We start from the raw sequence: 24,169 nt of genomic DNA, 5'->3' as shown, positions 1-24,169 counted from the left end.
AATAAATAAATAAAAGACAGAAGCCTGAGCAGCAAAGTTTAAAATACCAACAGTTCAACCTAACCTATTGATGGCTTAGTTGGATTAGCCTTCTGCTGAAGGCTCCCTATACCAAAAACCTTTTAAGAGACCTGCAAACAGGCTCCAAAACTCATACCGCTTGGGCTAATAACAGCTCTACTCTTTGGTTAGGCTGAGATGGAAGGAAGCTGAAAGAAAGGAAAGAAAGAAATAATTGTTGGGGGAAGGTATCCTCCCTATCCTAAAAAGGGGATTCACATCGGCGACGTACTTATCCGGTCATCTAGTCTGGGTCTTGGGTGTGCTCTTAGCAGTGTTACTCAAACACTGGTGGAGCCAATAAGGTTTTATCGCTAACTCAAATCAAGGTCTTACCTTAAACATTATCTGGATTTTCCTGACTATAGCCCTTCGTCCATTTAAGCACAGCAGGCTTGCTTTCTATCACACTCCTCAGATGTATATGCTTAAGAGTACTGAGGTCTCCCGAGGCATTTCGGACACCAGCAGTATAACAGGGCTGACAAAGGTTGAGGAGCTTTTGCTCTTGGGTATGGGATGAGAACTTGGCGTAGGCAAACTCTCACACAATGGCCAACTCTGAGAACCAAGACTGCTAAGCACAGACAAGCCCTTTAATTTATGCATCGACTACTGCACTAAGTTTAACTATTGGCACTCGCCCATGGGAGGCAGCAATCAATTCTGCAGCCAGGTCTGTAAGCTGTTACTCTTGAGAAAGCTGCCACTGGATCCACATCTCTGGAATCCGTCTCTGCTCTTAGCCCCTTTCCACCTGGAGATGCAGATCCACCCTCCGTGCTCCTATTAGTCCTGACAGAGAAAACGCCTCACCGTGCCAGCCTGGTTTCCAGATGAGCTCTCTGTGTTCAGCAGGCCCAAACAGAAAAACTCCATCTGTTGAGGCTCTCTGGCAGTATGGCACTTGAGCTTTCAAGCTCCTTCTTCAATGTTCTCCTTTTAGAGACTTGAGAGGAGCCTGTCCTGGCCAGTCCCCCTGTCCCGGAATGAAAAATGCAACAGAGATCAGCCCTATGTCTGGCTGCAACTCCACATTCTTTGAACTGATTCAATTTTTCTCTCTAATTCAGGTCTTAGCATTCAAGATAGTGTATTTTTTCATACAGAGACGGGGTGAAATTTTTCTTCTCCACGAGGTGCAGAGAGAGACCGCTGTAAGCTTTGTTAGCTGAAGCGTTGCTTGCAATGAGCACAAGGCTCTGCAAAGAGGCTAGTGACATTTGATTATCACTTAGATGAGGAGAAAGAAGAAAAGCAACTTTCAAAGGCAAGGCTGACACTGTTACAAACATTAGCAGAAATGACCTTCACACACAGCTAGCTCTCTGCTGCCAAGAATCATCCTTTCAGCCACTGTCATCTTTATCTCCAGTACACCTGAGGCAGTGCAGTCTTACATCAGCCATTGCTGCTGCTGCTGCTAAATTCAGGGGCTTTTCACCAGGCTGGGAAAAATGGTGTGTGTGTGTGTGGGGGGGGTGGTCCTGCATGGTAGAGCGCCTGAAACTGCCTCATGGCTCGAAGAGGAGGCTTGGTTTTTCAAACAGTGGTGCAAAGCATGGGTCAGCTTCCCATCCACACCAGGCCAGCAGATACAGGTAAACTGAATAATCCACTATCTGTACAGAAAGAAGTTTTTACCCAGCAAAGCGAACAGCTAGGCTGGCAGCTCCAGCATTCAGCTCTGCTGCTCAGAGTGCCTTGCAGAAAGAGAACCACCTTCAGCACCGCATGGCTAAATCCAACCAAGGGAAGAAGGAAGAAAAGGCAGATTGTAGAAGGACAGAAGTCTACATCTGGCCACTGATGTTCAGGTCAGAAAGGTTCAGGAGACTACAAAACACAGGCTAAAGTCATTCTTTAGGATCTTGTCTAAGCTCTATCAGCAACATAAAACCTACCCATGTTTAACTCAGAGCTCTACTTTTGGAGAAGGGAGATGGTGGGTGATGTGAGAACATGCAAGAAGCCAGTTTGGTAAGTCCGAACAGTGCTGGATCCATCCTTAGCCCAGAATCTGCAGCAGAGAGTGTTACACTGTTCCCTGCATCACATGGCTTTCTGATAAATAGTCTTTCCTAATAAATCTATCCCTCATTGTACACATACGGAATCCATTGCTCTAAGTTGCCACTGAGGTACTGTCAGAGTCATTAAATATCATTATCTGGGGCAGCTGTTCCCCAGTGGGCTGATGCAGGAATCAATCAGGCTAAAGCATGAATTTCCCCTGTGCTTCTCCAAATGCTGCTTTTGTCCCTCTCGATCAAGCGAGAAAAAAAGAGGCAGTTTGCCTTTATGGTAAGGTTTTTAACAAACCTCATACTAGAGGGAGCTGGCTAAAAGGAAACCAATGGCAGACCAGACAGGCATCAGGTTGTCACAGAGACAGGATGAAGTCTGACTGATGTCTCTACCGGGAAAGAGCAGGACAGGTGATTGGAAACAGGCCAATGAGCTGAGAAGAGATTACTTTTTTTTTTTTTTTTTAAAAAAAAAAAACTTACTTTAATACCCCTTAATGAGATAACCTCTTTCTCTGAAGAACATGAGGGCTTTCAAACCTTTCATGTGCTCAGACAACAAAGGGGAGAAACCAACATTCAAGATTTTCATGCCTCCCAAGGTCAGCATTCATTAACTCAAATTACGCAGCATCTGAGGCTCCAGGCTTAAAACCCAACCTCATTTTCTTGGGTGACAACTGCTTAACCCCACCTCAGATGTTCTTTGGAACAGAGAATCTCTGTTCCCCTACAGTTACCGCCAACCATTTCCAAGCAGGATCAGGGCCTTTGAACTCACAGAAAGTTATGTTTTCCCCAACTAAAGTCAGGTCAAATAACGGTGTGTGTGCAGTTGTGGTGGGAAATAGTCTGAGAAACAGCTTTTCTTTGCGTTGCAGGTCAGTGACAGGCACAAGCAGCACTACCCTGTGCTAGAATGGTCTGGGACCATCAAACAGGAGACTCCTAAGCTGCTGAAATGCTGCTAGTGCTGTACCACCCTTTCTGTTAGCTCTGAATATCAGTTATCCTGCCTAGGTTACACACAGTAATATGAACCTCAACATAAGCCTCCATAAGACACACTCGCACCTCTCTGCATGTACACATGCAAACCAGATACAAGGCAAACGCATCTTTGGATGACAACAGCACTGCAAAAGCGGGGATCTTTTAATCCCCTTAAAGGAAATATGGTTTGCACTGATGTCTTCCCCAAAGTCCTTGGCAGTAAGATTTTGAAAAGAGCTCACGAGAGCAGTGCTTCCCAAGGACAGCAAACATTGGTTCAGGAGTTTTCAATGCAGCATATCCTACACTAAAGCAAAACCCATGGAAAAAAAATGCAACCAAATAATAAAACAAAGGGGAAAAAAAAAATCCTAGAGAAGTCCCTTTTGTTCTCAGATCAAAAACAAGATTGTTCAAAACCTGTTGTTCACACACTGAGAGGCAGGCTTACTACAGAACAGCAATTGGTAGTTAGCGTATTTAGCCCAGATAAAGGAGATCAATCCAAATCTCTTCCATCTCTCTCACATAAATGAGGTTAAAGCTGTATCTGCTAGACCATGTCTGATCAAGAACAGTGTTAGTTTCAGTCAGAAATTTCATTCCAGAAGAAAACCACATCTTTGCTGATCAAAGATTTATCAGGCCTGGACAATCCTCCTCAGAGAGGCTGTTTTGACAAGCATTTGTTTTCAAACAAAAAAAAATCTTGCCAAAAAGATTCATCAATAGCATGACTCAGTTCCATCTACAATGAAGAGGTGGGGGCCTGCCAAGACTCACCTATCCATCTCATCAGGGACGTCATGATTTGTAAATACTTTGTCTTCTGCACATTGAAGAAGGTGAAAGGACCCAGGAGAAGAGTGAATGCTGCCTGGAAGGATAACAAAAACATGCATTAGGTTAAAAAACAGAAGTTGTGCTATTAAGACTAATTTATTTGTAAAGCTAAGCTTGCCTTGAAAGTTCACCTCCAGACACATCTGTTTGTCACTGAGCTTTCTTTGTTGCTTAATTTTACAGCTGGTTTGGCTGAGACACAAGAGGGTCAAGCAAGTTGCTTGGTATCAGAGAACACGCCTCAGGCAGAAGTAGAGAGCAGGATTCTCTTGGCTCTCAGCCGCTTGCTATCACTGCTACAGCACGCCTTTACTGACACATTTCAGTATGAGCTCTCAGTGCAGCTTTACAGAACATTAAATATTAAACTGTGGCATCTTTGTCTGGGTACATGCTCAATTTAGGTCTGGATAGGAATAACTGTGACCAGTCTGCTTGTATTAACATTGATGGGCTAGCTTTGAGGTGTTCTAGGCTGAATGGCAATAGAACCAGGTCTACCCAGACCATTTCTTCCATGCTTTAAATTGCAAGTTTTATAGTAGGAAGTTTACACTATAACAGTTAAGCTGTTGACTGGAAGCTGAAGTATTTTGCAAAGTAAGGAAAATCAGAGACGCTCTTAAGAACAAACTCTATTCAGTATGGAAATTAAAGATACTGTCAACAAGACTGCGCTCTTAGACGTGAATTTAGAGACCAGTGGACCTTCGTAAAGTACACTGGCAAATGCTGTAGTACCGAATTGTTGCATCTCTTTCGGGCATGCCACAGAACACCCGACAAAACTGGAAGTTAAGACTGAGTGGTTTCCTATGAGTTCCTTCCAGCACTCTACCACGGTGCACAAGGCAAACTGTCAGCCCACACCAAAAGGAGCCATGCTCTCTGCCCAGCACCACTACCACAGGAGACCGGAGTACCTCTCAAAAGCCCTAGCTGGTCCAGGTGGAGAAGAGAGAGAACTTAACTCCATGAAGATGATAGATCTTGACTGAGGTCTGAATGTGGATGGAGAGAAGCCTGTAGGACATTGTTTCAGTGCAGCTACCCGTACTGGGGAGACGGACCGAGCGTTACCAAAGACGGCTCTACCTGTGATCCAGGGGGCAGCATAGGTTGACCACTGCTACTGTCATGGGCTAATGATACACCAGCAGATCCAATCAGTAAGAGAGCAGTGTGCCGAAGGCCACAGCACACACTGTGCAGATTTGTTCAACATCCCAGAGGGATTTTGAAGACACATACTAAATATTAATATTTACACATTGCTCTTTTCTATGACTTCTTAAAGCAGTTCCTAAAAAAAGGTGTCACCAGAAGGGAAGAACAGAGACTCAAAAGGGCAGGCTGAGGAGCCTCAAGGTCTCTGTCAGCCCCAGCAGAGTCAGTGACAGCACAGAATCCAAGCTATTTTGAGATTAGTACAACCCCAAGAAACCTTTCTTTGAGTCAGCTTCAGAACATCTGCAAGGCAAATTGGAAACGCCTCACGTCACAAGTATTCTCAGACGACCAAAGTATATCCAGAGAGGGGACCCGAGGAGAGAACTCTTGGTTCCACACGTCGCTTGGTCAAGACATATTCTGACCTGGGGCCAACATTTACTTCAAACTTTGTTTTTTCTGCTTCCAAAAGAAGGACAAAAAGCATACAGAGAATTCAAATTTGTGAAGCAATTCAGGATCCTTGGAGGAAACTCTGAAATCACACAGAAAATACTACGTCACAGGCATAATTGACAAGACTAAAACCTAAAGCTGCCTTAACTATTAACATGCTTTCAATTTCAACACAGAGACAAAACAATCAGATACAAGTTTTTTTTTTTTAATTCTCTCTCTGGCTACTTTCTTGCAACCAGATGCGTAATGCCACTCTCCTTCCACTCTCTCCTGCCCTCTGCAGACTGTTGTTATGTCCTAGGATAGCGCACAAACCCTAAAGGACTAAATAAACTTTTGACTAAGAAGAGAGATGTAGGTCAAAGACTCAGAGCAAACAAAGTAGACACCAACTCTATTACTGGAAATTATGCTCAAGTTTGTAACTAATCTCTCTGAACTCCCTCAACCCCACAAACATACTACTGAACACAACCTCCTTTCAAATTATGTATGCTTACGTGTCAGAAAGCTGAAACAAAAGAGACAGATGAAGGATGGCGATAATTAAGGAACAGGTGTCTTTTGCAAATCAGTACGTACCAGAACCAATTGGCAAAACAGTAGTTCAATCCAATGCAAAGACTGATACAAGATCCCCGGCCACCAAAACTGCTGGGTTTGAAATCTAGATTTGCCCTAAGTAGCGAAGTAAGAACTGCACTGAGGAGTGTTTGGGGCTTGATTGTCAAAATGCACAAAAAGCATCTTTAGACAATGGAAGAACCCGGATCCCCTAAGTGCTTCCCCACAACTACTGCACAAGCATAAAGAATCCCTTTCAACTTCACACTCCAGCTTGTACCGCTATTCTCCAGTGCTCTCAGCATCTTAAACAACTAAATCCATGATTAGCAGAGTGCATCTTTCCACTCTCCATCTCCTCTGCTGGCTTTGCTTCTCAACACACTGCGGGCAGGGGGGTGATAGGACTCTTTGTGCCTGAAGGGTTGGAGTCCCCTCCCATCCTTCATGGGTTTTGTTCTTAACAAGATCCTGGAACCGGTCTGAAGGAAGTAAGCGAGAGATGAATTCAAGTGCGATAGAAATACATATTACCTTTTCCACTCGATGCCCATTAATGAACCAAAATGGGTATCCAAGGATCAATACGAATGATGCTAAGGCCTGGAATGAGATGAGGTTGCACTGCTTTGCAGCGATTTGTGCCAACCACTTTTAGGAAGGGAAGCCATGGTACACACCAAACTGCTTGAGAGGAGAAAGGCAGAGCAGAAGAGGACATTAAACAGCAAGATTAACATCACTTCAAAGTGAAATTGTGTACAGCTCTACAGGAGTCAGCATAGGACAGGAAAGAGGAGTCAGTTCTTCACCATTAGCCAAGAAGTGAGGGGCAAGGGCTCAGTCCCTCGAACGGAGCTGATCTTAGCAAACTTCAGAAGCATCCTGAGGCCAGGTAGCCTAATTAAAAATGCATCCAAAAAGGATGAGAAGAGACCATGATGCTTAGAAGGAGGATATCTACTTTCCCTGCTTCACTGTGCCAGGCACCTAAGTGCCCTTCCTACTCTGGACTTAATTAGTTTCACAACTTCTTCCCAGCTCCCCAGGGGAAAAATAAGCCCAAATATGCACACGGGACAAATACACACCCAAACTTTCTCCTGATGTTTTCTAAGCTCAGGTTTTCCCCAGAGGGATACAATTTACAAACCGAGTTTCATTACATGTGCAATTCAAACATTCTGAAGCCTACATGGAAAACTGCGTCAGTTTGCCCTGTCAAAACATCAAACATGCAGAGATCTCACACATCAAGAAAGCTCTCCTGAGCTTTCCAGTTCACCTCTTGATCTGGCCTAAAAATATTCCTAGGAGTTTATCACTCACCTCCTAAGCTTCAGCACATTTAACCCAAGGCAGAACGAATATAGTCTACTTCAATTAAAGATTTGTCTATTACCGAGTTGGTTTCCTAGCAGGAATAAGCAGCTGTACAAGGCAGATTTCCACCCCCCCTCAAATTATACAAAGTAAAAGAATCCTCCCTTTGGCCACAAAGGAGCATTAGCTCTACTGAATGCTGTTTACATTCACAATAGGATGGGAGAGAGAAACCTTTACTGCGTTTTTGCACAGGACTGGCAGTTAAGAGACATTCCCTAATTTCTCTCCCAACCTGTTCCATTAAAGAGGAAAGGCCAGACATGTCCCAGGCCTGTTACAGAGGGGACGCGGAATCCCTATACAATAACAAATAAATGCAACAGATGCAAAAAGCTTTACTTTTCCTTTCAGTTTCCTTTCTAGTGTTGAAAACAGCATGAGGACCCAGCACATCACTCACTGAAAAGAACAGTGGTTTTGTGGCTTTTACTGAAAATTGTATTTCCAGTCAGAAAAAATTAGAAGCTGACTAGTACAGAGGAAAGAGCAGCAGCTTGTCACCCTGAATTCCACGCTGCCTTGCAGGCTCATAGGAGCCACAGGCAGCAGACCAGCTTCCTCGACCCTGGCAGGGTCTTCAACCCGTTCCCCCACCAAGCCAATCCAGAAACACACTCAGGTTGGGGCATCTGCCCCAGCCAGCAATGCAGCCACCGCTGCTCTCCCCACCTCCATACCTGTCAGCTCACAGCATTTCAAACTGAAACGCAGCCTGGTCAACTCGAGTCTTCTTGCCACAGGAAAACTAGCTGGGGTGTACCACGGTCAGAAATGCATCTCTAGAAGTATCTTTTACTAAAGCTCTTATGTTAAAACTTGGTTACATAACTTTGTTTATTGGCTTATCTGAAAAAACAAGAGTAAGACCAAGTATTAATAGGACATCTGACTGATTTTATCAGCTTAGTTTCAGTCAAGAGGACTACCAAGAGAGCTCTCAACTACTAAGTCACGGCCACCTAAAGCCAAGAGTAATTCAGACCATATAAACACGCTTTATACCAAAGTCACAGGGCTGTATTGACTAAACAGGCTCTTTATTGACCTGAAGTGTACTTAAATCACTCTGAACCAGTACAGTTCAATAGCTTTCATCTGCTTCTCAGCATGTGGCTTTTACAAAAAACAATACGGCTCGGGAAGTACAATTAGCATCCCAAACTTCATTGATTCATGTACTAGATGTAGTAACTACAGCATTACAGCTAGTGTCTGCATATATTTGCAAGAGAAGCAGCCGAAAATCAGTTTCATTCATAACCGTCACTTGCTCATTTTCAGGCTCCACAAACCCATCTGTAGGAATGACATCTGTATTTGGTGCTCACTGAACAGTGAATTAAAAAGAGTAGCTACCATTTCTTGTTGATTTAGAGCCCGAAAGCCCTCTCAGCCAGGCTGAGTAGAAATAGGGTATTTGCATGAGACAATGAAGACTTATTTTTATTAAATGGAGCAACTACTCCAGGAGCAGAGCAAAAATAAAAATTTAAGATTCTTTGGATAAATTCATTCAAGTAGCACAAAACCATCATACCAATACAAAGTTAGCAAGGCTCAAATATCAGGCCAAGGATCCTTCATTCTAACATAAATCAGACAAATTATAGCACTCTCTCCTTAAATATCACTGTTTGGGCTGTGCTCCCAACCGCTCTTTCCCTTCCTCCTCCTAGCCTTCCTAACCCTCAGAGCCAGGGCTCACCTCAAAGGAAAACTTTGGAAGTCCTCACTTTACCTTGATAGAAGAAGTGCCAACATCTCACACAAACTTCATTTCAGGACAATATCAGCTCTCTCTCTCCCTCTCCAGAAAACGATGTTTCAACTTCACAGATGCTGAGCAACAGTGCTTCCTCATCCTCCCTCCCCTCCCGCCCCGTCAAAGAGTCCTACAGATGACTTAACACTAATGGGCAGCAAGCTGACATTTAAAAAGAAAGAGCTATGAGTTTAACTTGCCATCTTGGTTGGAAAGCTCAGTGTCGAATGCTTTACAGAATTTTCAAGACTACAGATATGGAGCACTCCCACAGCAAAGCAAGATTTGACAAGCAGATGCAAGCTCTACTGAACTAGCACCTCCCAGAGGAAGCTCGCTCTTTGATTCAGCGTTTAGAAGCAAGGAAAGTCTCCTTGAACACTAGGAGAAAGCAGACATTTCATGCACACTGTCAGGAGCGGCAATTCTGACACCAGTTCTGCTTCTGCAAGATGTCCCTGAGCTCGGAGCCCCTTCACAACCCAGAAGAGTGCTGGAAGGGACAGACAAAAGCACAAAACAACAAAACCAGTCTATGCAAGTATGGAGATGAGACAAGATGTTACAAGAGCAAGGGACTGGCTGCTCTGTTCCCACGTCAGGTGCTCTCCTCGCGAGTACGTCTGAAGAGGCACATGGGAAAAGAACTTGATTAACCAGTACTGACACTGGTCAGAGGTTTCATCCCTGACTGGAAGCTTGAAACAGCTATTGTCTTCAGTAAAGTAGTTTTGTTTGAATTTGTGTTCCTGAAGTCCATTCATGTTCTCAGGGTATTTTTAGGGCTGACTTCAGACAGAAACATTAAATTTAAGGTGCCTTCCCCATTCCCATTTGTTGCTCTGAGATAAGGAAAATATAGCTTTAAAACATTTCAACGCTTCTAACAGCTATACCAACATCTACCAGCAGTCTCTGACACTGCTACAATAGTTCCACTATGTCCACTTCAAATTATAGCAACTGCGATGCTACTCAACAGCAGGCTCCAGTCACTCAAGCCAGAACTTCAGCATTTTCAGCTAACATTTGTCAAGGGGAAAGGGTCTCGAGTGCAGCATGGTGCCCCCCTCTGCCATCTCTCCTCCCCCTTCACTACCGTGACAAGGCCACGTTTCTCTCCCGCATGAGCTCATATCTCAAGCTAAAGAGCCAGATGGTACATCACTGAGGGCTGCGATCCAAGCTTTCTTTGGTAAAGCTTTACCCCTTGCAGTGGACAGTACAAATATAAATACATGAAAGGAGTCTGATTGTTCAGGAAGGAGCTTTTTAGAGAGCTGGGGAAAAAAAAATAAAGTTGAAGATCCACAGCCTCTCAAGGCTGGAGGTAGGGCTGCAGCAGAGGCCTTACTGACAGGCAGTAAGTTGTAAGCAGACAAGCGACTATGAAGCTCTTAAAGTTGGTTAAAAAGAGATAACCCAGCAGCAGAACAAGAATTGCTCAAAAAACCTGAGAGGTAAGAAGAATTTTAACCTCCAGATCCCCCACAGAGTAATGGGTTGCAATGGAAGGAGCATGCGATTGCCAGACATCACACAAGCAACATTTATAGACAAAGAGATGAGGCCAGTTATACCCCGAGTAGAGCAGGCATCTACTGCCACAGCAGCTCTGGTCATTAACATGCTGTTCTCGGGACAGCCGGCAGCGGTTTAGAGTCGTAACTTGCACAAAACATACCGCTGGCACTAAGGAGCCCTCATCCACCTGAGTCTCACAGGGCAGGGAGCAGATATCCCCGAAAACTAAGACCTCAGCTGCTGTGAGGCCAGATTTTGCCAGTGAAGTAAGTGGCACTTTGTCCATCTCCACCCATGGGACCCTAAGCCAGATGCTTCTTCTCATGGTTCCTTTGTCACAACACTAACAGCTCGCCCAGCTTTAAACCCCACTACTTTCTGGCATTTCCTCCAAGACTGAGGCTTTTTGTAAGACATAGAAAGAAGTACAGTACTCTCAGAGCTACTTGGTTTAGTGGATCCAAGTATGATCTAGAGATTTTCAAAGGCTCTAATCCAGCACCAGCTGATGGCAGTTTTTTTTTTTTTTTTTTGGATCAGCAGTCAAATGAAGTGCTCATTTCACAGCTGATGTCACTGCAAGTTTTGATCTTGCTGGGCATCTGACACACCAAGGACTACAGGAAACTGAACAGCTTCCACATGCAGCTCAAGGAGGTCAGGGTTGAAGCAGTATGTGGAGAGAAAGGATGGTGTTCTTCATCTCTCCCCATCCTGATTCAGAGTCAGAGATGGTTTCTGAAGTTGGCCCTTTTCAATGTGCACTAGGAAGTTTTCACTTTGGAAGGAGCATCCCAGAAAACCAGTTCTTTCTCAAACTGAAAAATATCCAAGCCTAAAGTGTTTTCAGAAAGTCATTCGATGTAAGGATTGCGGTCACTGGCACACATGGGTCCAGAATGGCAGCCAGCAGCAAGCTTGCATTCTCTGGGGTAAATCTATCTCCATAATCGTTTTTCACAAAAAAGAGAAAGATGGAGGCCAGCAATATCCCTGAAGTGACTGGCACCTAATTTTTCATCACAAGAGTATTTATGGCACAGCCATTTGCAGCAACTTGTAATCACTTTAGTGCCTCCTTGACCCCTGGCTCCCCCTTACTCTGCATCTTCTAATTGCATCTGAACAAGCAGGAGAGAAGCAGCAAAGCGGGTAGATACAGGAGAGCTGAATAGTTGGCCTGCAACACTTGGAAGGACTGTAGAGAGTAGTTGCAGAGCCAGGTCTGGCTGCACCTCCCTCTCACACTCCAGCTTGCTTTGGCCTCCCCTTGGCTATGAAACAGAGCCTTCTTCCTTCCTGATACCAGGTAACCTTGAGGAGTGTCTCCCTGCCTTGCCCCCCCCCCCACCCCCACTCCACAATTTGTTAGTGTGGTACAAGAGATTAATGAGTTCCCTCAAAGACAGCATGAAGACATATTCATTACTACACAGACACCACCCAGAATTCCTGCAAATTCGTATCATCTCCTGGCAGGGTATTGGCAGTTAAAACTACATTTATATTTACTCCTGAAGTCCCTGGGTCAGACAGCTGTAAAGCAAGAGAGGCACGGACTAGGGTGACACTGATGCGCAGAGGGCCCTGCAAACATGTCAAGCCACAAATCGCCAAGGGTTAGGAGGTACTTGGCTTCTGCAAGGATGACCGTTCCTGAAGGCCACTAACCCCTCATCTGCCACAACGCACACACACCAGCTCCATCACTAAGCCATCATGTTTGCTCGACTTCCCCTCCTTCCATCAACTTTTCAGTAGAGCTTCAAACAATTTTTCAGTTGCCTCGAGGTCGTAACTTCAGGGACCAGAGCCTCATCCCATTCACAGTGCGGTGTCACGGAGGAGCTGCCTGGAGGCAAAGCGAGCATCCCACGCTTTGTAAGTACTCTGCAGTGGCACAAAGGCAAGAGATAAAGCCACAGCGCTTGGGGCTAGCAGGCAGCCTGCTTGCTCTCTGCCTGCTTTGCCTACACTGTACAGCACACACCAACAGACTGGTGCAACAGGCTTCAGAGATCAGCTCTGCCTGAGAGCATTATACTGACTTCAACTTATAAGATAAATCCCAGCTGCATTATTTGTATTTATAGTCCTGCTTACAGAAGCATGAGCCACACGTGGGATTTGCTGATGTAGTCCAAAAATCCACATTTTTGGACAAGAGCACAGTGATCTCATCCAGAGATAAAGCACAATTTAGGAGGCTGTTAAGAAGTTGCAGACTTATTTCAGCATATAAAGAGATACTATCCTGTCCAGAGCCCTACCTCGTATAAACTTCTGGCAATGTTCAGAGTAGCAGATCTGCACAATTCTGCAGCCCTGGTGCTTTTTACCTGTATTGAAGAATTAATGACATTTTCAGGAGAGGAAAGAACAAGACTGCTTCTCAATGAAAATATTGCTGTGAGGTTAGGCAGGCAGCAAGGTTGGAGCTCTGTTTAAAAGTAAGACTAGTGTTAAAGCACTGAACAAAGTACTGGAAAACATGCTGTTGAGAAACAGGCTTGTACCAAGTCTCCCAGGGGAGTGCTTAGTTGACTTAGCAGGTCTCCTCTAGCTCTAGTTTCTAGGATGTTGCCGCTACCATTGCACGAGGTAACACTAAACAGAGAAAATATATTTGTAACTTATTTTCTGCAAGAGTAATCATCAGAAGACAGATCAGTGATTCTCCTGGAACAATATAGTCCAGAAAAGGTATCTTAAAAGGCCCCTTTTAAACCTTTCCAGTTTGTGCAGTAAATGGGTAATCATGAGCAGATATCAGTTCTGACACCTGCTCTGTTCAGGGGAGGCAGGTCTTCAACATCAAGAGAGAAAAGTGTCAAGTGTTGGTGTCTGCACAAGCAAGCTCACTCTAAAGGACAACTTTATTTAGGGAGAGAACAGATGTGCCCTCTCTGTCTTACTAGGAGTGGTTTTGCTGGCAGCAGGAGCTGCAGTTTGAGCCCCAAAAATGGCTTAGTGAGTTCATAACTGCAGAACTGTACAGAAGCAGTCATATCTAGAGCTACTTCTTTCCCGAATTTGTGCGCATGTCTTGCTTCCGAGGCTTACGCCCACTGCCCATCATCACATAAACCCAACCAAGTACTAAACCACACAGGACTTCTGTGGGGAAACCAAGTGTGTCTGAGCTTGCTAGTGGCCTCTGCCAGTTATGTCAGGCATGCTGCTTCTCATAAAGGTTGGTAGCACCTGCAGCACATCTGGCCAGATATTCAACCAGTGTCTGTACCCAGGAGTCAGCACAGCACCCTGCCCTTCTGCACAACCCTGGCCACTCAGCTGGAAGCAGCAAGGGGAAGGATTGGCCCTCTGGGAGGGAGACTCCAGAAAAGCTCAGTGTCTGGCCAAGCATCAGCACAGCCCAGGCTCCATTTAAGAAAAAAAAAAATGATTCACATTGTGAAGCAAACAGACTGCTCTATGTAAAAAACACATTCCAGTCCCCTGCACTATTGATTTCTCTGTAAAAAAGAGACAAGCTAATCCTTTAAAGCTAGTTGCTTCAATCCATGGTCTTGCTGTTTCTGCACTGCTATACCAAAGAACCACTTTCCCATCCAAGCCCTAGCAGCAGGGGGGCTTGCCTTCCAGCTGACGCTTCCTTTATTTGAAAGGCCAGGAGTTTATAACAAAATCAAGCAAATCAAATATCAAAAGCTGATCTCCAGCTCTTGGGTCAGCAACACAAGTTTATACTCCACTTTCAGATTGTACTTGTTCCTGTCACTCCTCCTGCCAGGCCAAGAGAAACCTCTTATTCACAGGCCAGTTACTTCAGTAACTTTGGCGTTAGGAAAGGTAAGGACTGTGAAAAACTCTGCAAACTGCTAGTTTATCTGTCACTGGCATATGACGGGTGAGCAATAGAGAGAATTTATTGACAAGCCCACAGAAAAAGAATGAACCAGGGTGAAGGAGGCAGGATTTATGCCACATTAACAAGACTATGTGCCAATTTCAACCTTATTAGTTTCACAACAAAAAAAAGCTGAGAACTGCTTTCCTGTTCCACACCCAGACACCATTTATTTTAAATTAACTTGGCTCCTGTCCTTCTTCAACCATTTCAGAGCAAAAGAGCAACTTAACTGACTACACCTTCTGGAAGCTGACTAGGTGAGAGGCACAAGATGATGCCCATCAGCCCCTGAGACTGGGCTTTTAGCCAAACAGAGCTGTATTTCAGAAGAACCTGTAACAAACATAGTTAGGACTATTTATATTTACGCTTAATGTAGTGCTAATTCCTCTCCTGTCACAGTAATGGCTCAAAGCTCAGGTGCTCGTACATACAGAAATGGCAAAATATTCTGGATTCTCAAAAGAGGCTTTTCCCTATTTTGAAGGCTTTCATAACCGGAACTATGCATGGAAATAGCAGCTTTTTTTTGTACATTTGTTTCTATTTCCATATTAGCACCATAATACATCACACTGGAGTATTTTTTGCTAGTGAAGAGCATGTAACACCTTTGGCAAGGTCTTATCATAAATAAATTCTGATAATGCATACAGGACAACATGTTAATAGTGCTCCAGTCCGGTAGCATCCTTACTATAAGTTGCGGTAATTTGGAACATAATGCTACAGAACTGGAAGTGATTTATTTAAACAAGACATTGGCTTCACACCAGCAAGGTAAACTTCCACCAGCCTTTGTTCCTTCCTCCCAGCCTCACCCCGGGGCTCAGGACAAGCACCTCAAACCCAGGCATACTCAAACCCTTCTGACTGATGCGCTGTGAACTGATGCCCTCCCTGCTCTAGACACCTGCCGCTGAAGCAGCTACCTTCCCCACCGCTGGTTCTCAAGGTCTCTAGACACTGAGACCTGTAAGAATAAATATCCAGGAGACAGCAGCTGTGACCCATTTATTACTGGATGCTGCTGCAGGGCACAGCTGAGGAAGGCAGGACAAAGCAAAAGCACTTGCTGCAAAGCGAATGAGTGGGGCAAAGCCAGGTGCCCTTGGAAGATGCATCCTGTTTGCAGCACTGCTCCAACTGTTTCTGCTCTCCCAGGTGGCAAGAGACAGCTCAGATCAAGCACGGCTGTTCAAGTACAGCCATAAGGGCCCCCCTCATATATTTGTTGGGAAAAACACGGAGGCTGCAAGGCAACCCAGAGCTGGAGGTATGGGCTAAAACTGGTATGGGGAGCTAAAACTAGTCTAATGCACTGAAAACGTTGATACATTTGCCCACACTACAGCAGTTTTAACCATATCTGTTTTGAGAATAAAATCACAGGTACCTTTACACAAAGGAGGGAGTGTACACACACGCTGTACGGTCAGAAAGGAGAAATGCCAAGGAGAGAACAGAGCACGTACGCTGGAGGAACGAGGAAGGAGCTCTAGGCTACAGCAGAAGCAGGCCCAGGAAGGCAGCACCACGTGGAGACAGAGGGAGACGGATCTACATCAACACTTATCAGTTCAGCCTTTGCATTTACCGATTAAGTTCTGCTGGCACTGAGCAATTGTAAGTGTCCTCAGCCTACCTCCTCACTCCCTGCACAGCCTCCCACGGCAAAAGCCAGACCCCGCTCTGCTCGCTCAGTACTGTGATCAGAGCGTCAGGCTGGGGTGACATTGTCCCTTCCTGAAGGGAGATGGTAAGCGTCTGAAAGCCCGCTCATTTTATTCACTGCACAAGCATGTTTCCAACTGGGATAATCTCCATTAAACCATCTGCGCTCCCATCTTCACTCGGCCCACACCCGCTGGGCTGCCTGCGATACTGCAGCATCTGCGAACCTGTAAAAGCGGATGCCGTGTCCCTTTCCCAATCAGCTAAAAAACCAACAGAGACTCAGACGGAACAGATGCACCTGGTAGCTTCAACACAGAACTAAGTCAGGCTACCAGGAGTACCCGTGCCAGTGCCTCTCTTCTGAAGCACAGATAGTTTCCCCTGGGAATTTGAGCCATTTCCTTTCCATTCTTGGAAGACACCATGTCTCAAATTGCCAGAAAAGGAGGGCTGAGAAGAACGTAAAGCTTTAGCTACAACGGCTGCCTCGGTACAGAACAGAATCGCTATTTGCCAGGTCATGAATGCATTTTGGATCAGATATTCTGGATGGCTGCTGATCCCCAGGATTTAATCTCCTATTTGCTTTCTAGAAACAAGGACTATCATGTCACATTTCTACATCAGAGTAGCAGTGGATTAGAAAGACAAGAAAGTATTATGAAGAGAGATCTGAAACTTAAATCCACTGCCCTTTCCCCTTGGTCTACACAGATGATACCTAGCTGGCTTTACAGAAAGCACAATAAAGAGATTTGTGGAATTGAAGCACAAATCCAATGTAGAGAGAACTCTGCTCTGTCCTTACATTGCCATCAAAGCAGCCAAGGGACTCAGGAGTCACTTCAACTGTCGAGGACATGACTGTGTTGTGACTATTCTGCAGGGAAGATAGAAAGCCATCAATCTGCTTTAACTGTAATCAGTCCTTGCCTTCAACAAGGTCACCAGACCATCTAACACATGCCTCTTTCCTATCCAAGTTGCCCTGCATGGTCTTGTCTTCACAGGCTTGGAATAGAATTGCCCGGCCTGCCTTCTAAACCCACCCAAGAACCCTAAGGTCCAAAAGAGAGGTGGCAAACGTTAGCAACAAGTGCTACAAGCAAGGAGGACAGGAACAAGAGATTACTTCCGTATTCCCTGGCACTTGCCTCCAACTATTTATTTTGCAAGCCTTTATTTTCAAAGGCAATTTACAAACGAGAAGCAAGAAAACCGTTTGTTCAGACATAGGTTAATAGAGGTCTAGTGGTCTCTGAAGACTCTGCAGTTGCACTTAGGTGTGAAATTTTGGAGCAGCAATAAAGATGCTGCACAGACAGACAAGTCTCAAGAGAAGGATTTAATCTGTTTAACTATTCTCATTATACACACAGTTTTCAGCTTCCATTCACAGTGATCAGAGTCAAGACAGCTTCTAGAGGCCTTTTTGCACATTAAACCACGAAACAGGATTTTTACATCAGTCATTCTTTTTTCCCCTTCTTACCCAGCTTGAAGGGTCAATGTTTGAAATGGTTACTGTTGAAAAGACAACAAGGTGTTTGGGCAGAAAGAATCGACAGGAGAAAGGCAGGACAAATCTTTGGCAGAGTGGTGGCACTTGGCACAAATGAGTTCCCATTGGCAGCATGTTCCCAGAAAACCTACAACAGTCTATTTGTCCTGGTAGTTGTGCTTGCCTGCCCCCAACAAAAGAAAAAAAAAAAAAAAAAAAAAAAGCTTTCTGTGCAGCCCTGCACAGAGTAAGTAGGGATATAGCATCACATTTGGAGACCTGCTTCACTGGAACAGGGAAGGAGTTTCTGTTATATCCACCCGTCATGCTCCTATGTCACTCAAAGCCTAAGTACAGCATGAAGACAAGGTGAGAAAACTAGAGGCAGGTATCTAGGACAACAGGGTTGTTCCAAAAGAGCTGCCTTCTTTTAGGATTGCAATGTCCATCTGTTCTCTTCCCACAGGGGAACTTAACTTGCAAGAAAAGTCCTTATTTGCCCACTGAAACATGGAACCTGAATTATTCAAAGGAAGGAGAACTTAAAACAAAGGCAAGGAAATAGAGTAAATTCTCTAGAGGCTGGGATCCCCCAGGATAGAGAGAGCAAATTTCTGTGCTCTTGTGGCATCTCACTCCTCCAATTTACTTTTATGTTGTCTTTTCTCCTTTGTACGGGCAGTTTTCAGCTGTCTCACATATCCAAGACCCCACTTCTGTAAACAAGCTTGGAAAAAACTTGCAGAGAGTTACAGTTCTCCATGCTGTAATAAAACTCAGAAAGCTTGAGGATATATTCAAGAAATAACTGCCAGACTCATCACTGCAATGGAGCAGTGAACATTTCTCATGTCTGGTGACGCCAGGTTTTATATTATACACACTATTCTAATTAAGCTTAAAATAAGTGCTGCATACAGCAATTCTGGCAGCATCATGTTCAATAATTGAAAGCTTGACCACCCTGTAGCCCAGTCCATAGAAAGATGAGCAATTTGGAAGAAATTTGGCACAGAGACAACATTCTTTTTCTTTTTTAAATTAAGGATAGCAGCTGTATCTGACTGTATCAACCGCTTCAGTTTATGCAGCCCTCCAATAGGCGTTTGAAACTTCCTACAGCAGAATGCTTCAGAACTCAAAGTGCTTATGTCACAACAACCCAGTAAGCTATAAAATCTTTTCATTCCTAAAAATTTCTTTTTAAGTGAAACTTTAGGAGAATTTGGCTCATTCTGTGATGACTGTATTAAAACATCTCTAGCAAGATACCACATTTGGTGGACAATGACAATCTGTGTTGCTAATAATTTTTTACTTGACACTAAGTGACTTGCTCCCCCTGCCCCCCATCCCTGGGTTTCTCTCAGAAAGTTTAAGAGCTCTCACTATCGGTCACTAGTCATCCACATCATAAAACCAGGACGCTGGGGAAAAATATTAGCAGTATAATCTCTTCAGATGCGGCCCAAACTTGAAGATAGTGTCAGTGCTGTGATTCGCAGTGTTCCATGAATGACTACCCTCTCTGGACAAGTAGAACAGTATCATCTTTGCTTTTGGGGAAATAAAATGAGACAGGGGTCAAGCATTAAGTGAAACTAGCAGTGCTAAGGACAGAACAAGTCCCTGTTTACCCGCATACTCATCTAGTAAAAAAACCTTAATAAAAACTACAGCTTGCAGGTAACACTGACACTCAGCAGTCTTCCAAACACAGAGAACATGGAAATGACTCCCCCCTAGTAATCCACCATAGACCACCACAGCATTTTCCTGCAAACACTCCTTTTCTACTCCTAACAAGGAGCTGAGAAAATTATTGAAATCTTCATCTCAATTACTGAGCAGGGAAGAATTAACCACTACCAAAGACTTTGTAAATATTTATTCTCCAAATCCAGAAGAGGAGACAAGCAGAGGGAAAGATGTCTCTGAAAGTCACACAAACACAGACAACAGCAAGTCTAATGCTCAATTTTTTTTTTAATTTTTCAAGTGCTAACAACAATTACCATCATGAGTTATAGGTATAATATCTGGGAGACGCAGGCAGTAATTAATGCATGTCTGCCTTTTCTGACTAGCTCCTTCTACTGGGTCAGGAAGAGTTATTGAAATTCAGGGAGGAAATCCTCAATCATGTGGAAGTTTTAAAGAAATAGACCAAGAAGCAATTTAACAAAGCAATAATATTTCTCTTAAATAATTAACCAGGCTTTGACATTCACTAATATTCCTGAAGCCCAGCTCTTATTTTTGCTATAATGCTGGAACAAGTGCACTCAGATGTGATCCACCACAAACACAGTAACCACAAAATAACTTCATATAGTCACTACCCCTGAAATCTTCTGCAAACAAAAAAACACATCCATCCAGAGCCTCTTCACTTTTTTCCCTCAAAATTGTCACCTCGAGCCTTAACAGCTCTGCCCAAAAGCCACACTGTTTTTTCTGCCACAGCTATACAACTATTCAGCACTAAAATATTTCCCTCTTCTCGTTTTGCCATACTGACATCTGTCTTCAGATATAAGCATTCAACGCCCACCAAGCTGAAGAAAAGCAGTGTTTATCATCCTTTGGGAAAACCTTGGTTTCACAGCAGAACCACTACGCAGTAATAGATGCAATAGACAATCCTAAACCGGACAGAAAGCTATTACAAAAGCAGCATATAGCACTAGATGTTGTTTAGGTGGTATGTTTCCATCATCTTTCAAAAAGCAGATCCTCTTGCAGCATAAACAGATTTTATTCACATAGAGAATGCACTCAAGAGAGCTTAATATACTTGAGTATATTGAGAGCAATTACTTCAAAGCAACTTACTTCAGCCAGGCACTGAAAAAAAAAACATAAAAAAAAAGCAAAAATAAACAATCTCCCCTCCACTTTAGCAAGGGCACGTCACCTGCTTAAGCAATACAAACTATAGAACAGTGATAGAACATTATTTAACAAACCCAAAACCATAAGGATGATTTTGACGGCCAACGCAACCACCAACCGAAACACAGCAATGTCACCAAGACGACAAAAGAGGTAATAGGCCAACAAGACATGACTGAGTTTAGAGTTTCACACCTTTGTTGTTCACTTGAACCACATTATCCCTATAAGAAAAAGAAACCGCCACATGGCAGAAAAGGCTGCCATGCTATTTTGGACTGGAAAGGGAAATAATGGCCATACCAGTTTCAGAAACTCACCAGGTACATTCTGTAAGCATCGATCCGGCGAATTGGCCCCCAGCACTTATCCGTATCATTATATTTCGTGCCATCTCCAACACTGCAAGAATGGTTGCCAGTGGCACTACTGAGAAAGAAGGAGGTAGAATTGAAAGGCAGTAATTCACTCCTAGCAATTATCTTTGCTTCTCCTACATTCAAGAAATGGGAGTGCTCAGAGAAATTAAGTGCCTATTCCTCACCCCTTTCCCCCTGCCTTCAATATACGCACACTCCTTGCTCTGTTGCACAGTTCAGCAAACAAGTCATCAAAAATACACGCTTAAAGGCAAATCTCAGACTGCATACAGTTACTTAGAAGTTTGGCATCAGGCTTTACTGGCCATATGCGGATCACCAAGGCTTCCATTTCCAAGTCATGAACCAAATTCAGCCAGCAATTTTGATTCAGCTGATCAAAATGATCTCTTCTGCTAGCTGTTTCTTTGATTATGATAAAGGAACTAGTCTTAGTCCAAAGCTCATCAGGTAAACATTACAAAATAATATAACATTATCACTAGCTGGTCACAGGCTTGGTAAGTGTCACACCTCTCAGTTCATACCCTAAGTCACAGGGGAGCTAAATTTTGCACAGGCTACAGCAGTTAAACTGGTGAGCAACAAGTCCCACATCTGCAAATTGCTGAAGCTGGAAGTACTTCACACTGCTGGACTCATCTGAAATCAGGCATCTAACAGTAGCTGAGCATGCAGCAGGCTCATGGCAGGAGAACATAAAGCAACCTCATCTTCCCACCTGTTAAGTGGTGAGCTGTTCCTGAGTCACTTTTCTACTCCAGTCTTCAGAGGGAAGAGCTGATCTCAGTTGGACTTACCATCCCATCAAATCCAGAACCCCCCCCCTTCATCATTAGCATGCAATCCCAGAGCAAAAAGCACACTTACCAGGTCACCTGCATGAGAGAGACCGGTACAGCCGCTGCGTAGATTGCCAGGTCCCCATAGAGGTAGATAATTATGCAGAAATAGAAGAGGTTGACACCCACTGCAGGAAAAGGGAACATTGTACAGAGATGGCAGAGTACACACAGATTCTTGAACTCTGCACTTTACATCACATTTCACATAGAACTTTTCCAAGGTCTTAAAAAAAAAAATACACTGCCTCCTTAGTTTACTTCTTTCTGCAGAAAACTTTATACAAGGGTCACAGCAGCAGCTCAGGGAACTTAGTTATAACAGAGAAACTGATAGGACGTGAGGTATCTTAGATATCAATTCTGCCTTTTTAACTATCCGGCCTTGACACTAGGCCCTCTAGTTTAAGCCCATCTTGCAGCAGCTGGCCAAGACCAACAGGTCTCATACAAGCCATCCACCAGATAAAGCTGTCAACTTGGAACAGCCCCAGGCAAACATCTAGAAGATGCTGACAGAGCTGGTAGCAACACAGCTTCAGGAACAGCAAAATGAAAAGATAAGACACCTTCAGCGCTGCGCTGACGCTAAACTCTGTGCTTGTAAAACCACAGGACTGTCACATTAGAAGTTTGGCCCCACAGAGCTCAAGTTCATTAGGGCTGAAATGAAGCTGCTCTGGGAGATCCCTGAACACCAGCATGCTAAGTCAAGTTTCAAACTTGCAAAGCTTTAAAACCTACTTTCTGCAGCTCTCTAATATACCAGTACCACAGACATGGAAAACGGTCTTTCCTGCCCTACACTGTAGGCTTTTTTGAAAGTGTTTTGTAGTGTTTTGAAAAAAAAAAAAAAAAAAAACTTGCTCTACTTTTAGCTATGAGATTAAAAATGTCTTAACTAAGTAGACAAAATAGTCTTACTGGGGCACAACAATATACAGATGTTCAGGGCTGAAATCAACAGGTATAAAAAGATGCTTCATGAGATGCTGGGCTTTTTTCTTACAAGTGAGTTGGTATAAATCTCACCAAGGCAAGACAAAACAGAGCATAATTTAGTTCAGAGACAGGTGAGCTATGAAGAAAAAACACCCTTCAAAATTGTTTCATTTAAGAAGCTGATACTAAAGGAAAACTGCTCAGGGAATCTTCCCATGCTTTCGAATTCCACTGGTTGATGCTAAAATCTTAGTGCAGCCTGGGCAAAGCAGTTCACCTCTCCAAGCCTCACACATGATGACTATCAAACAAGGACAACATTATTGCAGAAACAGGGATTAATTTCTGCAATGCTCAATAGCTCCTGAGTTTTACCATGGGCTTTACCATCCTACTGCCCCTGGATCTCTACATGTCAGGAGACATTAATAGTCATTCTCCTTCATTTAAATAAATTATTCAATATGCTGAGCATACTTAAAAAGCATTTCTAAAAGAGGCTATATTTGGAAAGCAGCAACACAACTTCCCTAGTTCTATAAAGCAATACAGTAAGCCAACATACTAGAAATGTTCCTAGTTTGTCTAAATTAGGACATGCTAAGATCTTCAACCCCTCTACAAATACTCAGCTCATTTTATACACGTCCCCCCTCGTTTTTTTCCCTCTGTGAAAGATTTAAGATGGCTACACCCTCTGGAGCGTCTGCATCATTCTGAAGGCAGCGGCAAACTGCCTACCAGTTTTCTCCAACTTCATATTAAAGGAAGTTGAAAATTATAACAAGTATCTGACATAAGACAGAAGCTCAAGATCCACTAAGCACAGAATGAACCAGACACAAATACAGATTTTATTTTAGGGACTTGCTACCGATTTCAGGCCTCAGTTGCTCAATTCATAAAATAAGGTTAATGTGACAAGCTAAGAATTCAAGACAAATCACTCCATGTGCCAACAGTCATCTTGCCTGTGCTAAACAAAGTTGAAGGCTTTCCCACACTGGGCACATAAGGGTATACGAGAACAAAATTTTGCTTTAGCATTTCTTTCATCTGTTGGAACACCAGCACCACTGGGTATCCACTGGAACTTTGCTTCTGGGCATACACTCTACCCCTGTTCCAGGGTCGACTTCTGCCTACAGGAAGTCCAGGTGATATTTCTCTCTGAAACCCTTCCTTTCCAAAGGCAGGGAACTTTAGTGTCAATTCTTTTATAAACTGCTACTGACCCTCCCCAATCAATACTTTCATTACTAGACTCAAA

General features: G+C 43.8%; 1 protein-coding gene across 4 annotated transcripts in view; it reads right to left on the bottom strand.

Moving 5' to 3' along the window:
* The window catches only part of TMEM104 (transmembrane protein 104), a 48,024-nt gene that overhangs the window by 12,739 nt on the left and 11,116 nt on the right, over positions 1-24,169 (bottom strand). For all 4 annotated transcript variants that reach the window (XR_009960364.1, XM_062591965.1, XM_062591967.1 and 1 more), the window contains 3 exons: positions 21,986-22,085; positions 21,056-21,164; positions 3,864-3,957 (listed from right to left, as the gene is read on the bottom strand). Coding sequence is in view for 3 of the 4 variants with exons in the window: in XM_062591965.1 (XP_062447949.1) it covers positions 3,864-3,957; positions 21,056-21,164; positions 21,986-22,085 (303 nt within the window). In the remaining variant the exon portion in view is untranslated. The remainder of the gene's footprint in view (positions 1-3,863; positions 3,958-21,055; positions 21,165-21,985; positions 22,086-24,169) is intronic.

Source organism: Rhea pennata, chromosome 19 (assembly GCF_028389875.1).
Source record: "Rhea pennata isolate bPtePen1 chromosome 19, bPtePen1.pri, whole genome shotgun sequence".
Taxonomy (NCBI): Eukaryota; Metazoa; Chordata; class Aves; order Rheiformes; family Rheidae; genus Rhea; species Rhea pennata.
Note: the sequence above shows the minus strand (reverse complement) of the source record. Positions and strands in the feature narration are given on the sequence as shown.